Source organism: Aulonocara stuartgranti (assembly GCF_965226115.1).
Source record: "Aulonocara stuartgranti genome assembly, chromosome: 23".
In the NCBI taxonomy this organism is placed as follows: domain Eukaryota; kingdom Metazoa; phylum Chordata; class Actinopteri; order Cichliformes; family Cichlidae; genus Aulonocara; species Aulonocara stuartgranti.
The window spans coordinates 50,354,249-50,377,985 of NC_138958.1; the positions used below are offsets into that span (position 1 = coordinate 50,354,249).

At 43.6% G+C, this 23,737-nt stretch overlaps 2 protein-coding genes across 2 annotated transcripts in view; both read left to right on the forward strand.

Annotated features, from left to right (window-relative positions):
* The window catches only part of LOC309701485 (NACHT, LRR and PYD domains-containing protein 12-like), a 1,029,495-nt gene that overhangs the window by 789,521 nt on the left and 216,237 nt on the right, over positions 1–23,737 (forward strand). The window lies entirely within an intron of this gene.
* On the forward strand, positions 2,181–8,880 carry LOC309700403 (NLR family CARD domain-containing protein 3-like; the record flags this gene model as incomplete). Its single annotated transcript, XM_082523922.1, has 3 exons — positions 2,181–2,454; positions 6,853–8,623; positions 8,703–8,880. The coding sequence occupies 3 exons, from the start codon at positions 2,181–2,183 to the stop codon at positions 8,878–8,880; spliced, it is 2,223 nt and encodes a 740-aa protein (XP_082380048.1).

A 23,737-nucleotide genomic window follows, 5' to 3' on the forward strand; every position in this document is an offset into this window, starting at 1 on the left:
ATAATAATGCATAATTATGTGGACATGTATATTAGATCGTTTTTTAGTGAAATATAATCCCCCCAGAAGGGCAGGAAATGCTCTGTAACTTACTTTAAAACTAAATATGTTCACTAAAACGGTGACAGAGCTACAGACCCATGACAGCCTTACACAGGTAGCCAGCAGCTATGACCAGCACTACATGTGCAGTTAATAAAAGGACAGGTAATGTTTGTCACGCTGTTGCACACACAGCACGCTCGTTTGTTTCAGTTCGTCAAATTGCCACAAGACAACTTACCAACGTGTACGTAATAAGCTAATACTCCTGTGTGCTACACACTACAGTGTACGCTGTACACCTACTTACTGGGTTTGTCGCATCAGTCTGTGTCTCTGAGTTAACTTGTGTTTCTCTTACAGCTCCGGACCGCAAAAAATGCGCGTGCTCTTTGTGAGCTCGTTCCCGGCTCGTAACCAGCGCGTTCTGCCGTCGAGGGCGATCATTGGTTAAATGTGATCATGTGACAGATGCAAGCCAGATCCTTTTATTTAGCAAAACTGTGATTAATAGTTAAATATTATTGTTGAAGGGCACAGACAGGACTCCGCACGCACGCACACATTAAAAAAAAATAATACTTTTTTTTTTTTTTAAAGTTGCCTCAACAAAAGGGCACCTTGGGCACCCATCAGGAAAGGGGCGGGTGCTCAAGCCCCTCTAGCCCCCCCCCCCTCTGCACGTGCCTGTCGCAGAGAACGGGGGTGTGAGAAGACTCCAAAACCTCCCTCCGCCCGCTCATTGTAGTGTTGATGCATGTGTGTTCTAAGGTGCATTTCCCCAGCTTTGGAAAATTCAGAGGCACAGATGAAGCTGGGGTACACAAAAACTGTAAAGCCAGGTGGAAAAGGTTCAGATAAGATGTCTTCCTGTTCCCCCAGTACGTTAAAGGATCCTCTGATCTTGGAATGTTTCTCTCCGACACTCTCCACAATACTAAGGGGTTGGCAGTCCGTTATAATAAAACTCAGGACTGCATGGTCCAGAACAGACTTCCTAGGTGCTTGATTTCAAAATAATAAAACGCATGTTAATTAAAAAATGATGATAAAGCAGTTCAGTGTCAATATAGGCCGACCTGTGTTCATTCTCGGTGTGTTTGTCTCCTCATTTTCATGTTTGGTTCTGTAATGCCTGAACACTGAGGAGGTGCTTTTGATTGTGTAACAAAGCTCAGCAGAATAGAAAATAAATAATTTACACTGCAAGTCACATTGCTGTTTTTCCTATTCTGATAGATTACACTGAAACAAAGACAGACAAACTATTCCCTTATTTGCAGTTAAAAGATCAAAATGATCCCACACAGCAGAAACATTTTTTTTTTCTTTCAAGCTCAATTTTGTTATGGAGAGATGTTTTTTTTTTGTTTTTTTTATCTTTGCGAGAGTAATTTTGGTTTTTTGGGGGGTTTTTTGGTGGCGACTCATCCCATTGACAGATGCAGATGCGGTACCTTTTAAACACAGTTTAGCGCGTTGGTAATGAGCGATACAGCAGCTGTATCGATCACGTGACTTTTTCTTAAAGCGACACACGCACCGATACAGGTTTCGCTCTGTGAGCTTGATACAAGCGTCGGTGCATCAGTGTTGCTGGACCCATCACTACTATATAGTGATGTGTTGTGGTGCTTTGCTCCCACCCCTTGTGTTCCGTGTTTTCGTCTTCCCTTCGTGTAATTCTTCATATTCGTGTACTGTTAGTTTTCCCAGTTTAGGTTTTTGCTTAGTTTCCATGCTCACCTTCGCCATTTCTGTTTGTATCACCATGTGATGAATAAACTCACTTGCATCTGAGCTGCCTGCATAAAGGGTCCTTTAATAATTTACACACGGCTCGCAAACCGTGACAAAAACACTGGAAAAATTGGGCTGTTCTAAAACGTTTGACGGGTAGTGTATATATTTAGTTTATATATTTTCTTTATTTATAATAGTTTGTTTTATATTGTAGCAAAGTGTTACTTGGATACTTCTCTATGTGCTTCTTCATGTGCAATTTTGTTGCATTCTGAGCCTTAGAAATTTATTGTGATGAACTGCTGTTAGAATCAAGTTAAATTCTGATAAATCAGACAATTACCTCTCCAGCTGTTGTTACAGTCTTTGTTTATCGGGTCCTTACAGGGTAAAAGATGACGACACCTAAAGAAATCCTTCTGGGGACTTTGAAGGATTTGGGACGTGATGACTTTGAAGAATTTAAGTGGCATCTGAAGAACGGGTCTGTAGAAGGTTTACCAGCAATCCCAGAGAGTGAACTGGAGAATGCAGAGAGGACGGACATAGTGGATCTGATGTTTGATACCTACTCTATCAACACTTTTGAAGTTGCTAAAAATCTTTTGGGGAGGTTAAACAGGAATGATCTGTTGGAGAATTTAAATAAAACCATCCCAGAACCCACAGGTAAGTCAGGGAATGACTAAACAAAAAATACATAAACAATAAAAACCTTAGTTAACATTACACAGGTGCCATTAAAATCCATATAAATAATAAATCCAAAACACTTGCCAACACTTTCAGGAGTGAGAGACTGCAGAAAGCCAACAGTTTATGTTTTATGCATCTGCACAAATAACCTCCTGTGTACACATGAATATCTGCTCTTTGGGTTGGTTTGATTAAAATGGGACCAGCAGCAGGTTTTCTGCCCATTTTACAGATTTATATTGTGAGATTGGTTTTAGAGCTGTTTTATCAACATAAATGAGGCGACAACAACAGTTTGGGACACGTCACAAATATGATCAAAGTGCTTTCTCTTAAATCTATTTACCAGTTGAAGGTAAAGTTAAAAAAAATGGCTGCCATTTCTTTCTGCTGTTTGGAGACCCAAACAAAAAAATGCCCAGACAGTAAATGCTTTTTATTATGGTTGATAAACAGGACACTAAGGTGATTGGTCAAAGGTTGGAGGAAAGCCACAGTTCTCCTTATATGACTAAAATCCACCATTTCAGCTCATGTTTTTTCTTCTGCAGCTTTCTTGGAGATTCCACTTCAGCCTTCTGCTGGCAACGCTCCCGTTACCAAGCTTCCCTTAGGCAGCATCATTAGAAGACATAGCATACATTTACACTGCTATGCAGATGATACCCAGCTCCATCTGTCCATGAAGTCAGATAACACACACCAATTAGTTAAACTGCAGGAATGTCTTAAAGACATAAAGACCTGGATGGCCGCTAACTTTCTGCTTCTTAATTCAGATCAAACTGAGGTTATTGTACTCGGCCCTGAAAATCTTAGAAATATGGTATCTAAGCAGATTCTTACTCTGGATGGCATTACCTTGGCCTCCAGTAACGCTGTGAGGAACCTTGGAGTCATTTTTGACCAGGACATGTCCTTCAACGCACATATTAAACAAATATGCAAGACTGCTTTCTTCCATTTGTGCAACATCTCTAAAGTTAGAAATATCCTGTCTCAGAGTGACGCTGAAAAACTAGTTCTGTCATGGTCCTGGGTCGTTCAGCGTTTTGTTTCATTTTTGGTATCACCTTGTGTACTTTGTGTTAATTCTGATTTTGTATTAGTTCTTAGGTTGATCTCTACCTGTGTCTTTCCTCTGTGTTCTGTTCGTGTCCCCGAGTTTGTGTTGTAAAACAGTCTGTTTCCTGTTTTACTTTGAAGGTTTGTGTCTCGTCTTGTGAATTAGGATCAGCTGTGCTCCCCTCCTGTGTGTCATTCCCTCATTACCTTGTGTGTATTTATAGTATGTGTCTGCCTGTGTTCCTCGTTGTGTCGTCTGCATTACTGTGTTAATCAGTGTTACTACTCGTCTCTCTATCCAGCCTTCTTTGTGTCATCTCTGTGTATTCCCTGCTGTCCTTATGTTTTCAGGTTTGTCTGTTACAGTGGCAAAAGTATTCGGCCCCCTTGAACTTTTCCACATTTTGTCACATTACAGCCACAAACATGAATCAGTTTTATTTGAATTCCAGGTGAAAGACCAACACAAAGCGGTGTACACGTGAGAAGTGGAATGAGAATCATACATGACTCCAAACATTTTTTACAAATAAATAACTGCAAAGTGGGGTGTGCGTAATTATTCAGCCCCCTTTGGTTTGAGTGCAGTCAGTTGCACATAGACGTTGCCTGATGAGTGCTAATGACTAAATAGAGTGCACCTGTGTGTAATCGAACAAGGCCGAACAAGGAGAGTGCTGATGCGAAATGCAGCCAAGAGGCCCATGGTGACTCTGGACGAGCTGCAGAGATCTACAGCTCAGGTGGGGGAATTATTAGTCGTGCACTGCACAAAGTTGGCCTTTATGGAAGAGTGGCAAGAAGAAAGCCATTGTTAACAGAAAACCATAAGAAGTCCCGTTTGCAGTTTGCCACAAGCCATGTGGGGGACACAGCAAACATGTGGAAGAAGGTGCTCAGGTCAGATGAGACCAAAATGGAACTTATTGTTCAAAATGCAAAACGCTATGTGTGGTGGAAAACTAACACTGCACATCACTCTGAACACACCATCCCCACTGTCAAATATGGTGGTGGCAGCATCATGCTCTGGGGGTGCTTCTCTTCAGCAGGGACAGGGAAGCTGGTCAGAGTTGATGGGAAGATGGATGGAGCCAAATACAGGGCAATCTTGGAAGAAAACCTCTTGGAGTCTGCAAAAGACTTGAGACTGGGGCGGAGGTTCCCCTTCCAGCAGGACAACGACCCTGAGCATAAAGCCAGGGCAACAATGGAATGGTTTAAAACAAAACATGTCCATGTGTTAGAACGGCCCAGTCAAAGTCCAGATCTAAATCCAATCCAGAATCTGTGGCAAGATCTGAAAACTGCTGTTCACAAACGCTGCCCATCTAATCTGCCTGAGCTGGAGCTGTTTTGCAAAGAAGAATGGGCAAAGATTTCAGTCTGTAGATGTGCAAAGCTGGTAGAGACAGACCCTAAAAGACTGGCAGCTGGAACTGCAGCAAAAGCTGGTTCTACAAAGTATTGACTCAGGGGCTGAATAATTACGCACACCCCACTTTGCAGTTATTTATTTGTACAAAATGTTTGGAATGATGTATGATTTTCGTTCCACTTCTCACGTGTGCACCACTTTGTGTTGGTCTGTCACCTGGAATTCCACTAACATTGATTCATGTTTGTGGCTGTAATGTGACAAAATGTGGAAAAGTTCAAGGGGGCCGAATACTTTTGCAAGCCACTGTAGTTTTTCCAGTTTAGGTTTATGTTTAGTTCTGCCCTCACCTTGGTTTGTTCACTGTAAATAAAACCTCACTCGCATCTCCACCACTGTCTGCAACTTGGGTCCTCATTTAACTCCACCGCACGACTGCTGCCCCAGCCGTGACAAGTTTATGCATTTATTACGTCAAGGCTGGATGACTGTAATTCATTATTATCAGCAAGTCCTAAAAACTCGCTGAAAAGGCTTCAGTTAATCCAAAATGCTGCAGCAAGAGTCCTGACAGGGACTAGAAAGAGAGAGCAGATTTCTCCTGTATCGACTTCCTGTTAAATCCAGAATTGAATTCAAAATCCTGCTCCTCACATACAAGGTCTTAAATAATCAGGCCCCATCTTATCTTAATGACCTTGTAGTACCATATCCCCCTATTAGAGCACTTCGCTCTCGCTCTGCAGGCCTACTTGTTGTTCACAGAGTATTTAAAAGTAGAATGGGAGGCAGAGCCTTCAGTTTTCAGGACCCAAAAAGATAGTTGGGGTTTTTTCTGTTGTATTATTGTAGGTTCTTTATCTTACAATATAAAGCACATTGGGGTGACTGTTGTTGTTATTTGGAGGAATTAATAAAAAAAACTTTTATAATTGAAATTCTTTCATTTATTCTACATATTTATTCATCACTGGCTCCATAGTGTTGTTTATGTAATATGTGAAATGTTGCTAGTATTGATTTGGTGCTGTATAAATAAACATAATTAAATCAAATGTGTCTCTATAAAACCTGCCCTCAGTTATAACCCAAGTGTCAGGGCTCAATGGCTCATGAAAAGGAATGGAGTCAAGCACAGAACCAAAAAACGGAGGCTGAGTGACTTTTAACAGAAATGTATTTTACTAGATTTCTTGACGGAGAAAGCTGAATCACGGCTAAATTCAACAGCAAGCGAGGTATTATGAGAAGTGCAGAGCTGAGGCCAGAACATAAGCTGAGGCAGGTCAAAGGAACAACAGGGGCAGAATCGAGCGAATAGAAACTATCCAGGATCACTGGAACAAAGGAGATAATAATCAGAGTGGTCCACAGTGTAGTGAATGAGTCCAAGATTTAAAAACTAAGAGGTGTTACGTGGCTGCAGGTGGAGATCAGCTGGAGGAGGAGATGAATTAAATCTGGGTACAGAGTGAGATGTGGGTGCACAGGGAGGCAGGCAGCTGAGGATGGCAGTTTGCAAGAGTGAGTTTTCCCAGCAGTGGCAGGGCAGAATCCTGAGGCGTGACTTATGGCGAGAGTTGGAAGATGTATCCAGGTGCCGACTAGGGAACAGGAAAAGAGGGTTACGCGAAACAAGCTGAGGAGCACAAGACAAAATGTGAGGCAGAGAACTGACTGTGCTAAGCACACAATCTGGAGAAGGTTCATTGTGAGTGCTGCTCATAAATACTGCCGGAGTAATTGGCAACAGGTGAGGAGCAGGGAGGAGTGAGGAGGGCTCCACCCAGGGGAGGAGAGCTGATGCTGTGGAAAGTTACTCAGACTCACTCGGATCATGACACCAAGAGTCCAGTGAACTGAACACATAACCACAGTAACCAGAATGCAGTTTTCTCATTTGTGTCATTTGCTGTTTATTCATGCAGAGATTCTCACTGAGTGTCAGCTCAAACTCAAGTCAGACCTGAAGCAGAAGTTCCAGTGTGTGCTCGAGGGGATTTCTACAACAGAAAACCCGACCCTCCTGAGTCAGATCTACACAGAGCTCTACATCACAGGGGGAGGGACTGCAGAGGTCAATGATGAACATGAGGTCAGACAGATTGAAACAGCATCCAGGAAACCAGACAGACCAGAAACAACCATCAGACAAGAAGACATCTTTAAACTCCCACCTGGAAGAGATAAACCAATCAGAACAGTGCTGACAATGGGAGTGGCTGGCATTGGGAAAACAGTCCTAACACAGAAGTTCACCCTGGACTGGGCTGAAGACAAAGCCAACCAGGACATCCAGTTCATGTTTCCATTCACTTTCAGAGAGCTGAATGTGCTGAAAGAGGAAAAGTTCAGCTTGGTGGAACTTGTTCATTACTTCTTCACTGAAACCAAAAAAGCAGGAATCTACATCTTTGAAGACTTCCAGGTTGTGTTCATCTTTGATGGTCTGGATGAGTGTCGACCTCCTCTGGACTTCCACAAAACTGCAATCCTGACTGACCCTAGAAAGTCCACCTCAGTGGATGTGCTGCTGATAAACCTCATCAGGGGGAAACTGCTTCCCTCTGCTCGCCTCTGGATAACCACACGACCTGCAGCAGCCAATAAGATCCTTTGTGACATTGTTGACATGGTGACAGAAGTCAGAGGGTTCACTGACCCACAGAAGGAGGAGTACTTCAGGAAGAGATTCAGAGATGAGGAGCAGGCCAGCAGCATCATCTCCCACATCAAGACATCACGAAGCCTCCACATCATGTGCCACATCCCAGTCTTCTGCTGGATCACTGCTACAGTTCTGGAGTTTGTCATGAAGAACAAAGAGAGTCAAGATCTGCCTAAGACTCTCACAGAGCTCTACCTACGCCTTGTGCTATTTCACCTACAAACGAAGGACATCAAGTATGATGGAGGAGCTGAGACAGAGTCGTGCAGGAAGATCATTGAGTCTCTGGGAAAACTGGCCTTTGATCAGCTGCAGAAAGGAAACCTGATCTTCTATAAATCAGACCTGACAGAGTGTGGCATCGATATCAGAGCAGCCTCAGTGTACTCAGGAGTGTTCACACAGATCTTTAAAGCTGATGAGTGTCACATGTTCACCGGTGTCGTTTACTGTTTCGTCCATCTGAGCATTCAGGAGTTCTTTGCTGCTCTTCATGTCTATCTGACCTTCATCAACTCTGGAGTCAACCTGCTTAAGAAACAATCTCCTCGCTTTAAAATCTTCCAGAAAACACTTACTGTAAAAGACTTCTACCAGAGTGCTGTGGACAAAGCCTTAGAGAGTCCAAATGGACACCTGGACTTGTTCCTCCGCTTCCTCCTGGGTCTTTCACTGCAGACCAATCAGGATCTTCTATGCATGCTGACACAGACAGGAAGTAGCTCACAGACCAATCAGGAAACAGTCCAGTACATCAAGAAGAAGCTCAGTGGGAAACTGTCTGCAGAGAAAAGCATCAACCTGTTCCACTGTCTGAATGAACTGGATGATCGTTCTCTAGTGGAGGAGATCCAACAGTCCCTGAGATCAGGACGTCTCTCCACAGATCAACTGTCTCCTGCTCAGTGGTCGGCTCTGGTCTTCATCTTACTGTCATCAGATCTGGATGAGTTCGACCTGAAGAAATACTCCCGTTCAGAGAAGGCATTTTTGAAGCTGCTGCCAGTGGTCAAAGCATCCAAGAAAGTGCTGTAAGTGAATCTATGAACAAATATGTTTAATAATGCTAGATGAATAAAAGAATATGTCTCCATTGTTATTCTTCCTCAGGCTGAGAGATTGTAAACTCTCAAAAAGAAGCTTTGAAGCTTTGTCTGAAATTCTCAGCTCCCCATCCAATCATCTGAGAGAGCTGGACCTGAGCTCGAACAAACTGCAGGATTCAGAATTGGATTTGCTGTGTGTTGGACTAAAGAGTCCTGACTGTAAACTTGAAACTCTCAGGTAAGGATACAGACTTTTTGACACTTTTTGACTCTTAAATCTGTAAGTTTATCTTGATGCGGACGTTCAAAGTCAACACAATTTTCCTTTTAAGTTCCTGAGTTTATATTTTTGACTGTCAGGTTGTCTGGACAGATGTTTTTATTTTATTTTATTTTTTTACTTGTCCCTAAAGTCAGAACTAAACCCACATGTAGATGACTTTCAAATTCAAATTCAAATTCAAATTCAAATTTTATTTGTCACGTACACAGTCATACACAGTACGATATGTAGTGAAATGCTTGGACAACTGCTCGTGACCTAAAGAAAACAAAAAAGGAAAAGGCTATGAATAAGAAAGGAAATAAATATGAAAAATTAAAAAGGGTAAATTTAACTAGGAAGGAATAAAATATAAATTAAGGTTAAAAATGAAATAACTGTACAACACAAATTAGAATGAAGGGTAAATTTAACTGGGAAAGAATAAGATAAAATACATAAATTAAAGTTGAAAATAAAATAAGTGTACAACAAAATACACAATATAGAACTATATAAGAATGTATGAAGAAATATAAATAAATATATACACAATAACAGCAGCTGTACAAGTATTAGCTTGAAATGAAGAATACAATGTCCAGTGTTGTGCAATCCACATTATGTCTTGTGCAGTGCAAATATGCTTAAAGTGATTTAAGTGATGAAGTGAAAACAATGTCCAGAATGTCCAGTGTGTGTGTAAGAACTGTATGTGTGGGTCAGTACTGTGTGGGGGTGTGATTGAGAGACCGTATCGCCTGCGGGAAGAAGCTCCTCCTCAGTCTCTCTGTGTTGGTCTTCAGGGAGCGGAATCGCTTTCCTGACCTCAACAGAGAGAACAGTCTGTTGTTGGGATGGCTGAGGTCCTTCACCATCTTCCTGGCCTTGGTCCAGCACCGCCTGCTGTAGATTGAGTGCAGGTCAGGGAGCTCAGAGCGGATGGTGCGCTCAGCTGATCGCACAACCCTCTGTAGAGCTCGTCTGTCCTGCATGGTGCTGTTCCCGAACCAGGTTAAGATGTTTCCCGTCAGGATGCTCTCTATGGTGCACGAGTAAAAGTTCCTGAGCACCTTGGAGGGCAGTTGGAAGTCTCTCAAGCGGCGTCCGGGTACACACCGGCTCACTCCTTGGCGGCTCGCTCGGGCCACTTCGGAGGTGGGGTGCCCCCGGCCTCTCGGCCTGGGGCTCGGTCACTCAGGCACAGCTGGCTGCCGGCGGAGCTCACGGGCGCGTCACTGCAACTCCCCCTGGCTTCTGCTCCGCGGCTGCTGAATGAGCCCTCATCTGGGACTCTCCTTAGCTCTTACTGGGACAGTGGCGCGGCTGCCCCTCTGTGGGTCTTCCTTGGTCTCTTGTGTTCTGGGGGCCTCTGGATGTCTGGAGTTTTGATCTCCTCCATACCTGCTTGATACCATAGAGGACAGGGCTGTGGCTCCCCACACTCCCTAGCAGATCATTACATGGAGAAACCTTTGGAATGCAAGCATGCTGATCCACACAGGTGTGCACACAGGTGTACACATGGGTATTCATAGACGCGGACTACAGCTTTCTTGGCTGCTGCCTCAAAGCACACTGTGCGCTGTCTATCTTGCGTGCTGCACAATATCGTTTATTATTTAGTAACTATCGATATCTACTGCTAGCTAGTTTATTGTGATGGTGCTTTTTTTTTCTTATTATGTTGCTCTTTGTTGTTTGCTTTCTCCTCTGTTTTTTTTTTCTCCATACAGGTGACCCAGGAGTTTTGTTTTTTTTGTTTGTTTGTTTTTTTCTCTCTTCCCCCCCTTCTCACCGTCTCTTCTCCCCTTTGGTTTTCTTTTTTTCTCTCCCTCTCTTTCTTTCATTCTTTCCCCCTGTCCTATCCCACAGTCATGTCTGTCCCGTTTGTAGCAACTGAAAATAAAATAAATTCATAATTATAATAAAGGTCAATCAAATGGACCAATATGGCAAGCCCATGATGATCCACTTGGTAAAATAAATCCGCTTGGCATCTTTCTTGGCCTTAAGACAACAATTCTGATGGCTAAAGATCCAAACGGGACAAAAAAAAAAAAAAAAGGAAGTCTCTCGAGCGTCTGAGGTGGTAGAGACGCTGTTGGGCCTTTTTCACCACGGTGTTGATGTGACAGGACCATGACAGGTCCTGCGTGATGTGAACTCCGAGGTATTTGAAGTTGTCCACTCTCTCCACTGGGCACTCGTTGATGACGGGGGTCTGGTAGTTCCTCTCCTGCTTAGTGCTGAAGTCCACTATCAGCTCCTTTGTCTTACTGATGTTTAGAAGGAGGTTGTTCCTCTGGCACCAGTTCTCCAGATTCCTAATCTCCTTCAGGTAGGCCGTCTCGTTGTTATCAGAGATCAGGCCCACCACGACGGTGTCGTCAGCAAACTTGATGATGGTGGTGGAGCTGGTAGTGGCCACACAGTCATATGTGTACAGAGAGTACAGCAGGGGGCTCAGAACACACCCCTGGGGGGCTCCAGTGCTGAGAGTGGTGGAGGCTGAGACATGTCCGCCCATCCTTACTGCCTGTGGTCTGCCAGTTAGGAAGTTGGAGATCCACTGACACATAGATGAGCTGAGTCCCAGATGCTCCAGCTTGGTGGTGAGTGTGGAGGGAATTATGGTGTTAAATGCAGAGCTGTAGTCTATAATAATAATAATAATAATAATGGATACTTTATTGATCCCCATGGGGAAATTACTTGTTTTTCTCTGCATTTGACCCATTCACTCAGTGAAGCAGTGGGCAGCCCACTAAGCAGGCGCCCGGGGAGCAGTGTGTAGGGACGGTACCTTGCTCAGGGGTACCTCAGGGTAGCCGTTAAGTGGATTCGAACCGCCGACCTTCCGATCATGGGGTGCCCACTTTACCTACTGAGCTATCCCTGCCCCCTATGAAGAGCATTTTAACATAATTCCCCCTTCTAGTGTCCAAGTGAGTAAGTGATGTGTGGAGGAGATGAGAGATGGCATCGTCTGTGGAACGATTTGGACGGTAAGCGAACTGTAGTGGGTCCAGTGTGTCTGGTGGTGAAGAAATGATGAAGTCTCTGACCAGGCGTTCAAAACACTTCATCACTACTGAGGTGAGGGCTACAGGGCGATAGTCATTGAGAGAAGCAGGGTGGGGTTTCTTCGGGACAGGAACAATGATGGACTCTTTGAAGCATGTGGGGATCACCGACTGAGATAAAGAGATGTTGAATATCTCAGTGAACACAGGAGCTAGCTGGTATGCGCAGTCTCTTAGGATACGACCTGGGATGCCGTCTGGTCCTGCTGCTTTCCTGGTGTTCACTCTCTTGAAGACTCTCCTTTCTTAGTGCTCGGAGATGACGAGCACGTTTCCGGTGCTGGCAGTATCTTCCTGTCTACAGCCGTTAGCGCCGCTAGCACTAGCATTGTTGGAGTCCTTAGCTGCAGCCTCAAAGCGAGCATAGAAAGTTACTGGAGCAGCCTTCCTGAAGACAGCAGTGTGTTTTCATGCTTTTAAAGCCAAACTCACCTTTCAGACCTGGCTTTCATTTATTATCTATTTTTATTTGTTTATTATATATTTATTTCTACTGTTTAACTACTGCTCACATCTTTTATCCTCCTTTTTAATTGTTCATTTCTTTTTACCCAGTGTTTCTATATTGCACTTTGTATTTGTCATCTATATTTATCATGCACTACTTTGCTCATTTATTGTTTGGTTTTAATGTTATTAAATTCCGGTTCTTTTGGTATTCGTTATGGCCAAAAAGACACGGCTCAAAAGTGGTCTTTTTACTTTAAAAGATTATCTTTATTTTACATATCCGGATATGGAGACCTGAACACACAACCCCAGGTCTGAAGCACAAAACAGCAAGCCTAGTCATTTATATAGACGTCACACACACTTTAAGTTTCGACCAAACACTCTGCTTAGTTTCACTTTTCGCCTGCAAAAGTGATAGCACTATCCCCCTGCTGAACGAGCTGAACACTTTCTTTGCTCGCTTTGAAGTCCAAAACAGCACCACTGCACAGAAGACCCCACCCCCTCCTGGTGACCAGGTGATGACTCTGTCACCGGACAGCGTGAGGAGATCCCTCAGCAGGATCAATGCACGTAAAGCTCCGGGTCCTGACAACATTCCTGGTCGTGTACTGAGAGACTGTGCAGTGGAACTCACTGATGTCTTCACAGACATCTTCAACATATCACTCATCCAGGCTGTCGTCCCCACATGTTTTAAAGCCACCACAATCATTCCGGTTCCAAAAAAGTCATCTCCCTCCTGCTTTAATGACTACCGTCCTGTTGCACTTACTCCCATCCTGATGAAGTGCTTCGAACGACTAGTCATGAAACACATCAAGACTGTCCTGCCCCCCTCCCTGGATCCCTTCCAGTTTGCCTATCGGCCCAACCGCTCAACCGATGATGCCATCTCCACTGCACTCCACTCGGCACTCACACACCTGGACAAAAATGACTCATATGTTCGAATGCTGTTCATAGATTTCAGTTCAGCATTCAACACCATAATCCCCCAACAGCTCATTCAAAAACTGGTCCAGCTGGGGCTCAACACCTCACTGTGCAACTGGCTGTTGGATTTCCTCACCGGAAGACCTCAAGCAGTACGGGTTGGCAGTAATACATCCAGCACCATCATTTTAAACACGGGGGCCCCGCAGGGATGTGTGCTGAGCCCCCTCCTCTTCACTCTGCTGACCCATGACTGCACTCCATCACACAGCTCCAACCTCTTCATCAAGTTTGCGGACGACACAACGGTGGTGGGTCTCATTAGCAACAGGGATGAGACCGACTACAGAAGTGAGGTGAGACGCCTGGCCACGTGGTGTGCTGACAACAATCTCTCTCTGAATGTGGAGAAGACGAAGGAGATTGTTGTGGACTTCAGGAGAATGCACACCCAACATGCTCCTCTGACCATTGACGGAGCGTCTGTGGAGAGAGTGAGCAGCACCAAGTTCTTGGGTGTGCACATCACAGAGGATCTCTCCTGGACGTACAACACCACAGCACTGGCCAAGAAATCACAGCAGCGTCTCTTCTTTCTCCGCAAACTAAGAAGAGCAGGAGCACCAGCCCCCATCATGTACACTTTCTACAGAGGCACCATCGAGAGCATCCTGTCGAGCTGCATCACTGTGTGGTTTGGAGCCTGCAATGCGTCCTGTCATAGAACCCTCCAACGCATAGTGAGAGCTGCAGAGAGGATCATTGGTGTCTCTCTCCCCTCCCTCCAGGACATTTACAGCACCCGTCTCACTAAAAAAGCCCTTTGCATAGCGGCTGATCCCACACACCCAATGCAAAGCTTCTTCAAGCTGCTGCCGTCGGGGAGGAGACTGCGGAGTCTCCAGGCCAGGACCAGCAGGCTGAAGGACAGCTTCATCCATCAGGCTGTCAGGAAGCTTAACTCCCTCCCGATTCTGCCCCCTCTCCCCTCTCTCCTCCACGGTCTCACTGAACTCTGTCGCACACACACAAACACACACACTCTCTGACTCACTCACTGGCCTGCACCAGTTACCAGTCACTTTGTGGAGCATTGGACTGCCATTACCTCATAAGACTTTGTTGTTACACTTTCTCTTACCGTGCACTACTAAATCTCCATTTGCACTATTTGCCTATTTGCACTACTCTGCCTGGTTTGCACTCAATGTCACTTACCCATTATATTGTATATTGTATAGCTTTCTTGTTAGATGTAAAATTGTGATTGTTTAAATTTTTACTTTTTAATTATTTTACTTGCATTTTTTGATCACTTTTATATTTAAATATATTTAAATGTTCATTTGCTATTTATCTAGGGATTGAAGAGTAACGCAATTTCTATTCTCCGTATGTCCTGTACATGTGGCAGAATCGACAAATAAAGTTGACTTTGACTTTGAAAAAAAAAAAAAAAAAAAAAAAGAAAGCATGTAATTTCCTGTCAGTCCTGTCGGCACAGAGTGTACTCAGATTTGGGCCTTTCTTATAAAGCAATATAATCAGCATATAAGTATTTAAGATTATAAATTTAAACCTCAACAATGTTCTTACCTGGGGTCCGTTCTTCGTACCTCGCTTACTACATCCAAGATCAAATCATCGCGCCAACTTTGAGCTTGCTATTCCGGTACTCCGAACACACCTGTTGTTGACGATTAGTATAGCTGGATGAAGTAATGTGAGATCACTGGGTGGCTTAACAGGGGCTACGCATCGATAGTAGAAACATTGATCGGCAACCCTTTGTTTGTTTATTGATTTCACACAGATACATACAGGTCATTTCCTAAAAAAGGGAAATGTACTATTAACATTCTATTACATGTATGTGATTATTACAGATGTAATTCATATTTCAGAGTAGTAATTGCAAATTACTTTGTGTAATCAAGATGAGAGACCACGGCTATAAAAGCGAAGGTGGATTTGGGAAGTCTGTCGCAGCCATGTCCTGTCCGTATACGCGAGCCACCCATTGCGGAAGGTGCAAGACCGTTAAGGAGAGTCCTCAGAATCCAGCGTATATTGCGGGACAGACAGGATCCTTTAGCTCAGCGCGACAGTGTGCTCATAGAGAGATATCGATTTTCCCGTGAGGATATTATTTACTTAACCAACTTGTTGACGAGGGGGTGCAGGACCACCACCTGTCTTTTTTGCTCTGCCCTTTTCTTGGTTGCTGTTATGAACAAACAGATTATTCCAGGGTCTCTTTCCAAGAGACGAAAAGCAATATAAGTGATAAATATTACCATTCTGTAGAATATTCTTATATTTCACTTTTACTTGTTCCCATGTTCTAGTGGGTCCTGTTGTGGCTCTAATGTGAAAGGGGATATAATGTAATATAATATAATATAATGTAATATAATATTGGATAATATTTCAAGGCTGCATTTCTCACCCTCAGGAGCCTGTAGACCTCACCTGTGAGCCATGGTTTCTGATTGGCCTGGACAGTGGTCTCTATGACCTCATCGATGCCTTTTGAGATGTAGCCAATGACAGTTTCTGTATATTCCTGCAGGTCTGTGGTGTTGTCATGTGTGGCGGCCTGTTTAAGGATCTCCCAGTCTGTGGTGGAAAAGCAGTATTGCAGGTCCTTCTGGCCACACACGTACCTGCTTACGAACTGGTTTAGTGACTTTGACCAGGGGCCTGTATGCTGGCATTAGCATAACAGTGATGTGATCAGAGGCACCAAAGTGGGTGGGGGGCTTTGTAATCTCCTCTCTGGGTGGTGAAAACATTGTCCAAAAAGTCGTTTCCTTGTGTTGGAAATTCAATGTGTCTATGCAGTAGTAAACATAGGGGGTGTCAAAATTCATGGGCTGCATCCTCCTGAGGACGCATTTGTAGACCGATTACGTCACAGCGACACGATGAAGGCTGTCCAAATTCATAGACTCCTCTGAATGCAGCCGACCAATGCGTCCTCTTTTTCCCCAAAATTAAAGGATGGGTCGGGTGTGTCCTTCGTGGCCCACCATATCCCAGAATTCATAGCGTGGCCCATCCAATTCCACTTTCCGGCAATGGCGGTCGCTACTAAGTTTTCAATATTACTCTTATTACTCTTTCTGGGTCACAAAATAAACTTTTAACATATTTTCAGGTGAGAATGTAGCTGTGTAAACTTTAAATATCAGCTCAGTTTATCAAGATATCGCATATTTGCAAAAGTGCTCCGACGTTTCTGAGACGTCTGTTACCCACCAGCTCGATAGCTAGCCGAGAGCTCGAGGGTCAGTAGAGCCGCCGAGAACAGCAAACTCCCGGCACATCATGTTCAGATCACCGCGGTCTTTCGCTACTCAGGTTAAACGTAATATATAAGTGACTTAGACAACCTAAAAATGTTATTGTTTGACTTTTTTCAGTGTTTTATTTGTTCCTGAGTAAATCAGTTTGGCTGAGATTAAAGTTATTAGATTAGATTAGACAAAATAAACCTTTACAGTGGCAAAAGTATTCGGTCCCCTTGAACTTTCCCACATTTTGTCACGTTACAGCCACAAACATGAATCAATTTTATTGGAATTCCACGTGAAAGACCAACACAAACTGGTGTACACATGAGAAGTGGAATGAAAATCATACATGACTCCAAACATTTTTTACAAATAAATAACTGCAAAGTGGGGTGTGTGTAATTATTCAGCCCCCTTTGGTCTGAGTGCAGTCAGTTGCCCATAGACGTTGCCTGATGAGTGCTAATGACTAAATAGAGTGCACCTGTGTGTAATCTAATGTCAGTACAAATACAGCTGCTCTGCGACGGCCTCAGAGGTTGTCTAAGAGAATATTGAGAGCAACAACACCATGAAGTCCAAAGAACACAGCAGACAGGTCAGGGATAAAGTTATTGAGAAATTTAAAGCAGGCTTAGGCTACAAAAAGATTTCCCAAGCCTTGAACATCCCACGGAGCACTGTTCAATAGTGATGGGCAGATGAAGCCTCATGAAGCACTGAAGCTTTTCATCCAATTGGTTCACCCCAACGCGAAGCTTCTTGAAGCTTCATTTGCTCTAGCAGGACACCTACTGGACGTAAAAATATTAGTTGGCATGAATTTGAAGAGTGTGGCATTTTGCACACAGCCTGTGAATGTCAACAACAAAAGGAGTGTGTAAAACATGTATATTGTAGTGATGGCAGTATACTGTGTATATTTATGCTGGCAGTATGGAAAATGATTATTTGGAAATGCCTAAAATGGAAATGATCATATACTGTGAGGTGAGGTGTGGACAGTGGTTGTGCTTTTGTAACATTGAGGCAAGGACAGTGATTAGTAGGGGTGCAACGATACACAAAATTCACGGTTCGGTTCGGTTCGATACTTTGGTGTCACGGTTCGATATTTTTTCGATACAAAAAAAATGTTCATGCCTTTTTAATTTGTCATTTATTAAAATTATAAATATATATTTTAACTCAAAAGTACAGTTTTTAAATTTAACCCTAACCCTTGTGCGTGTTTTTTATTTTGACAGAGAATGCGCACCACTTATGTGCAGCCCTGGTTATATAGCTCGTCATATTGCAGCCACAGAAATTCTTTTGTCCATGAAACCATAAAGCTGCACTTTCTTTTTGCCTTATAGTCTGATTTGTCATAACTTCTCCGTTTTGTGGTAAGCTTTTCTTTGGCTGTCACTTCTTCACCCTGACCTGTCTTATTTGGCTCAGCAGAACTAAAATATATATTCTGCTGCTTTTACACGCGCACTCACATAAGCTCAGCGATTCTCTGCGCGATCAACTTCTCACATGTTTAAGCTTGCTGCGGGAGATTTCACTTGTCATGTTTGCATAGTAAGCTAACGATTAATAAGACAATGTCAGAGGAATTGGTGCACAAATTATCATCACTCACAGATCAGTGCTGTCGCTCTCTATACACAGTTGCACGATTGCAAAGTGAAAGCAAAAAAACAAGCGCAAATTCAAACGCGATTTCAATATGTCACATATTGACAGTGGCTCACCGATGCCAATGACATAATTACCCATCTACATTTCCGAAAGAATGCAAAAGCATTGACATATATTTTTCCTTCCTACAATAGCCCGACGGGCAAGGCAGAGATAGATTTTGGTAGCCCGACTGAAAAAAATCGCTAGCCCCGGGACGTCGGGCTAGCGATATTGCGAGCCCTGTATCTGATTGAGGAATCACTCATCTTTGTCTTTGCACTAGGATAATGTCGGTGTAAATGTGCAGTCATATTCGTTGTGTTCCCACTAGTGCTTTCAGGTTAATCTTGTTGAAATGACCTTAACGCCACAACACGGCAAATCTCCGTTAACAAGCTACCGCCGATCGCCCCGTGCATGGGGCTAGACGGCCAACACATTAACGAGCTAACTGCGCTAACACACTAGCTCCCACCCATGTAATTGAGCATTGCATGGCACATCCAACATACTGTTTTACTTTAGTCCATGACTCGCTTACCTTCAGGGTCATACGTCACATGAAAACCAAAATAATTCCAAATGCCAGATCTGAATGAGGGTGGGCGAGGTCCAAGTTGCAAGGAGTGCTTAACTTCTGTCTCGCTAGCTTGCCCTGCGCTCTTCCTTCTGACGATGCTGTCTGTGTTGAGCGCTCAGTGGATCTGCGCTGGACAGTACAGCCTAGGCGGAGTAGTCGAACGCAGATTCACTGAGCGCTCAACACAGACAGCATCGTCAGAAGGAAAGTTGATAAAATAAATTACAAATTTTGTATTGTTCGATACATATGCGTACCGAACCGAAAGCACTGTATCGAACGGTTCAATATCGATACGAATATCGTTGCACCCCTAGTGATTAGTGTTTAGGGGACACATCATTGGTTTTTATTTAAAAACAACAGTTTCTCCACTGTGGCAGGTCGTAGGTGATTTCTTTTTTTTCCAAACTGTCTCTAACTCTCACTAACCGCAACTCTCCATCAAACGCCCACATTTTGAATGGGGTCTGAGGGGTTTATATCGCTGTCATAGCTCGCGGCAAAGTTTGAACCGCTTCCTGAACCAGTCACGTGGTACAGCCGGACAGCGAAGCTTCGGACGTCATCATTTTCAGCTCCTCCCATAAATGAAGCAAGCCTCGATACGCGCTTCGCGGAAACGCCCCCTCCATTACTCGACACACGCTTCGAAGCCTCGATACAGAACGTCACATCACTACTGTTCAAGCCATCATTGAGAAATGGAAGAAGTATGGAACAACTGTAAACCTACCAAGACAAGGCTGTCCACCTAAACTCACAGGCCGAACAAGGAGAGCGCTGATCAGAAATGCAGCCAAGAGGCCCATGGTGACTCTGGACGAGCTGCAGAGATCTACAGCTCAGGTGGGGGAATCTGTGCATAGGACAACTATTAGTGGTGCACTGCACAAAGTTGGCCTTTATGGAAGAGTGGCAAGAAGAAAGCCATTGTTAACAGAAAACCATAAGAAGTCCCGTTTGCAGTTTGCCACAAGCCATGTGGGGGACACAGCAAACATGTGGAAGAAGCTGCTCTGGTCAGATGAGACCAAAATGCAAAACGCTATGTGTGGAAAACTAACAGTGCACATCACTCTGAACACACCATCCCCACTGTCAAATATGGTGGTGGCAGCATCATGCTCTGGGGGTGCTTCTCTTCAGCAGGGACAGGGAAGCTGGTCAGAGTTGATGGGAAGATGGATGGAGCCAAATACAGGGCAATCTTGGAAGAAACCCTCTTGGAGTCTGCAAAAGACTTGAGACTGGGGCGGAGGTTCACCTTCCAGCAGGACAACGACCCTAAACATAAAGCCAGGGCAACAATGGAGTGGTTTAAAACAAAACATATCCATGTGTTAGAACGGCCCAGTCAAAGTCCAGATCTAAATCCAATCAGGAGTCTGTGGCAAGATCTGAAAACTGCTGTTCACAAACGCTGCCCATCTAATCTGCCTGAGCTGGAGCTGTTTTGCAAAGAAGAATGGGCAAAGATTTCAGTCTGTAGATGTGCAAAGCTGGTAGAGACAGACCCTAAAAGACTGGCAGCTGTAATTGCAGCAAAAGGTGGTTCTACAAAGTATTGACTCAGGGGGCTGAATAATTACACACACCCCACTTTGCAGTTATTTATTTGTACAAAATGTTTGGAATGATGTATGATTTTCGTTCCACTTCTCACGTGTGCACCACTTTGTGTTGGTCTTTCACCTGGAATTCCAATAAAAAATGATTCGTGTTTGTGGCTGTAATGTGACAAAATGGGGAAAAGTTCAAGGGGACCGAATACTTTTGCAAGCCACTTTATTAATCCCCCGGGTGGTTTTCACACAGCTGAATAAACGTCAAACAGAAAACTGATTAAGCAGAAGTGTGAGATGGTCGAGAGTTTACTCCAGTGTCCTGTTATATTTTAGATAGCAAGGAGCAGACAGCTGAGTTTATTAAACTCCATCGAGACAGTGGTGATGCTAATCTGAAGGCTAGACCGTCCCATTTCATAGCCGTTTACTTCTGGCCTACCCGACCTTTGGAGGTATAGTTCTCATCACGCTGATTTATGTCCAAGTTTGATTCTAATTCCGACAGCGGTGATGTTAAAATGGGGTGTAACGTCATCATAGCAGCTTTGACTCAGAGTGATGCTGAAAAACTAGTTCATGCATTTATTACTTCCAGGCTGGACTACTGTAATTCATTATTATCAGGATGTCCAAAAAACTCGCTGAAAAGCCTTCAGCTAATCCAAAATGCTGCAGCAAGAGTCCTGACAGGGACTAGAAAGAGAGAGCAGATTTCTCCTGTTTTGGCTTCCCTTCATTGGCTTCCTGTTAAATCCAGAATTGAATTCAAAATCCTGCTCCTCACATACAAGGTCTTAAATAATCAGGCCCCATCTTATCTTAATGACCTTGTAGTACCATATCACCCTATTAGAGCACTTCGCTCTCGCTCTGCAGGCCTACTTGTTGTTCCTAGAGTATTTAAAAGTAGAATGGGAGGGAGAGCCTTCAGTTTTCAGGCCCCTCTTCTGTGGAACCAGCTTCCAGTTTGGATTCGGGAGACAGACACTATCTCTACTTTTAAGATTAGGCTTCAAACTTTCCTTTTTGCTAAAGCATATAGTTAGGGCTGGACCAGGTGACCCTGAATCCTCCCTTAGTTATGCTGCAATAGATGTAGGCTGCCGGGGGATTCCCATGATGCATTGAGTTTTTCCTTTCCAGTCACCTTTCTCACTCACTATGTGTTAACAGACCTCTCTGCATTGAATCATATCTGTTATTAACCTCTGTCTCTCTTCCACAGCATGTCTTTTATCCTGTCTTCGTTCTCTCACCCCAACCGGTCGCAGCAGATGGCCCCGCCCCTCCCTGAGCCTGGTTCTGCCGGAGGTTTCTTCCTGTTAAAAGGGAGTTTTTCCTTCCCACTGTCGCCAAAGTGCTTGCTCATAGGGGGTCATATGATTGTTGGGTTTTTCTCTGTATCTATGAAGCGCCTTGAGGCGACTTTTGTTGTGATTTGGCGCTATATAAATAAAATTGAATTGAATTGAATTGAATTGACTGGCAGCTGCAGTCACGGAGAAACTTGCGTATCTCTGTTCGGGAATAGCAGATAGAGGTAGGCTCTGAGAGGACGGCCAGCGTTTACGCTACGAAGACACGACCGAGTGTTTTAACCTGACAGCCTGAGGTGTTCTTCAGTAAACTGGACTACCCGACAGATGGACCCGAGGCCCCGCTGCACTTTTTCGGTAAGTTAAACGTGTTTGTAAGCTACTCCGTAACTACCGTCCTTAGCTCGGTCCTGAGACCTAGCTAGCTAAGATGAGCACTCGGCCGTCAGGGTTTGTTTAGCTAACCCGTGCAGGTGAATGAATTTACCCTGACTAAAGAAATCAAGAGAAACGCCCCGGGCTGCTCAGTCACTAATTACCGTTACTGTACTTTTATTACAAGTGTTATACTGTAAAGGCAACAGGCTGCACCCCGCTGCAGCTCCTGTGCAGAGCTGAATATTAAATATCTTATTAAACAGCACCATGTTTTCAGTCTCCACATGTGTAGAGACAGTAACACCTACTTTAAAAACCTGGCACTTCAGTAACTCCTCATTAATCTGTAAAAACCGATCAAATAGCAAAGCCTGATATTTACTGAAACCAACGACTTCCTCTTGGCAGCTTAAGTTAAAATTTTAATTTTTCGACTGATTAATTTTTTAGCGCTGACTGTATTTTTTATACTGAGTTTGTTGCAAATATTCAGGTTAAAAACTGTCTGAAATATTGTTAATGAGGTATGTTCACAAAGACACATGTGCAGAACTCTGTACAGCTTCCATCCTTTAAGACAAATAGTTTGAAGCATTAATATTTCTTCTTCAATACCAGTGCTGATACCAGTGCTGATACCAGTGCTGATACCAGTGCTGATACCACCTCCGTATGTTGTGACCAGGATGCAGCAGCACTGAAACCTGCTCCATCATCACATCTTTGCAGATGTCCATTTATAAAGCTCCAACAACTCAAAGGTGAACATGATATAGGAACATCTGTTCGTATATAAGGCTTTTTTTAAATAAACAGCTCATATGTCAGCTGTCAGCAGAACTGTAGGACTGAAAAAATGTAAGAGAAGAGAAGAACACTCCCGAGTGTGGGAGGACAGAAGGATCAGCTTTGTTTCAGATTTGAGAGATAAACTTTATTTATTTATTTATTTATTTATTTATTTAGGACAGTGCATGTTAATGAACATAAATGTAAAAAAAAAAAATTACATGAATGTAAACATACCAGATTATAGCCAAGGACTAATTTCCATCTGTTGTCCTTAAGCATAAAAAATAGACATAATAATTCATAAAAATTCATCATTCATTCATAATAAAAACTCCGTCACCAAACTTACACATACACACCATTCTGTTCCCAAATAAAACATTAAAACTATACAATTCATACATGATCGCACACTTGATTTGTCCATAACCAGTTTTTAACCTTTGCCTTAAACAAACTGAGTGTAGAGCATTCTCTAATGGGTTGAGGAAGACTGTTCCACAGATGGCCTCCCTGGACAGAGAGGACGTTCTGCCCAAATGCTGTCCGTCTGTGGGGTATAAACAAATCTCCTCGGATTGTAGCTCGAGTGGTCCTGTCTGAGCTTTCTTTATGCCTAATGAACTGCTTTAATGGTGGTGGAGCAAGGGAGTGTAAGACTTTATATATTAAACTCACTCTTTTAAGTTTCACCTAGTTATTGAAGTTCAGTAATTTATGTTTTTAACACATGACAGTGGTGGTGGGAAGTCGGTTTTTTG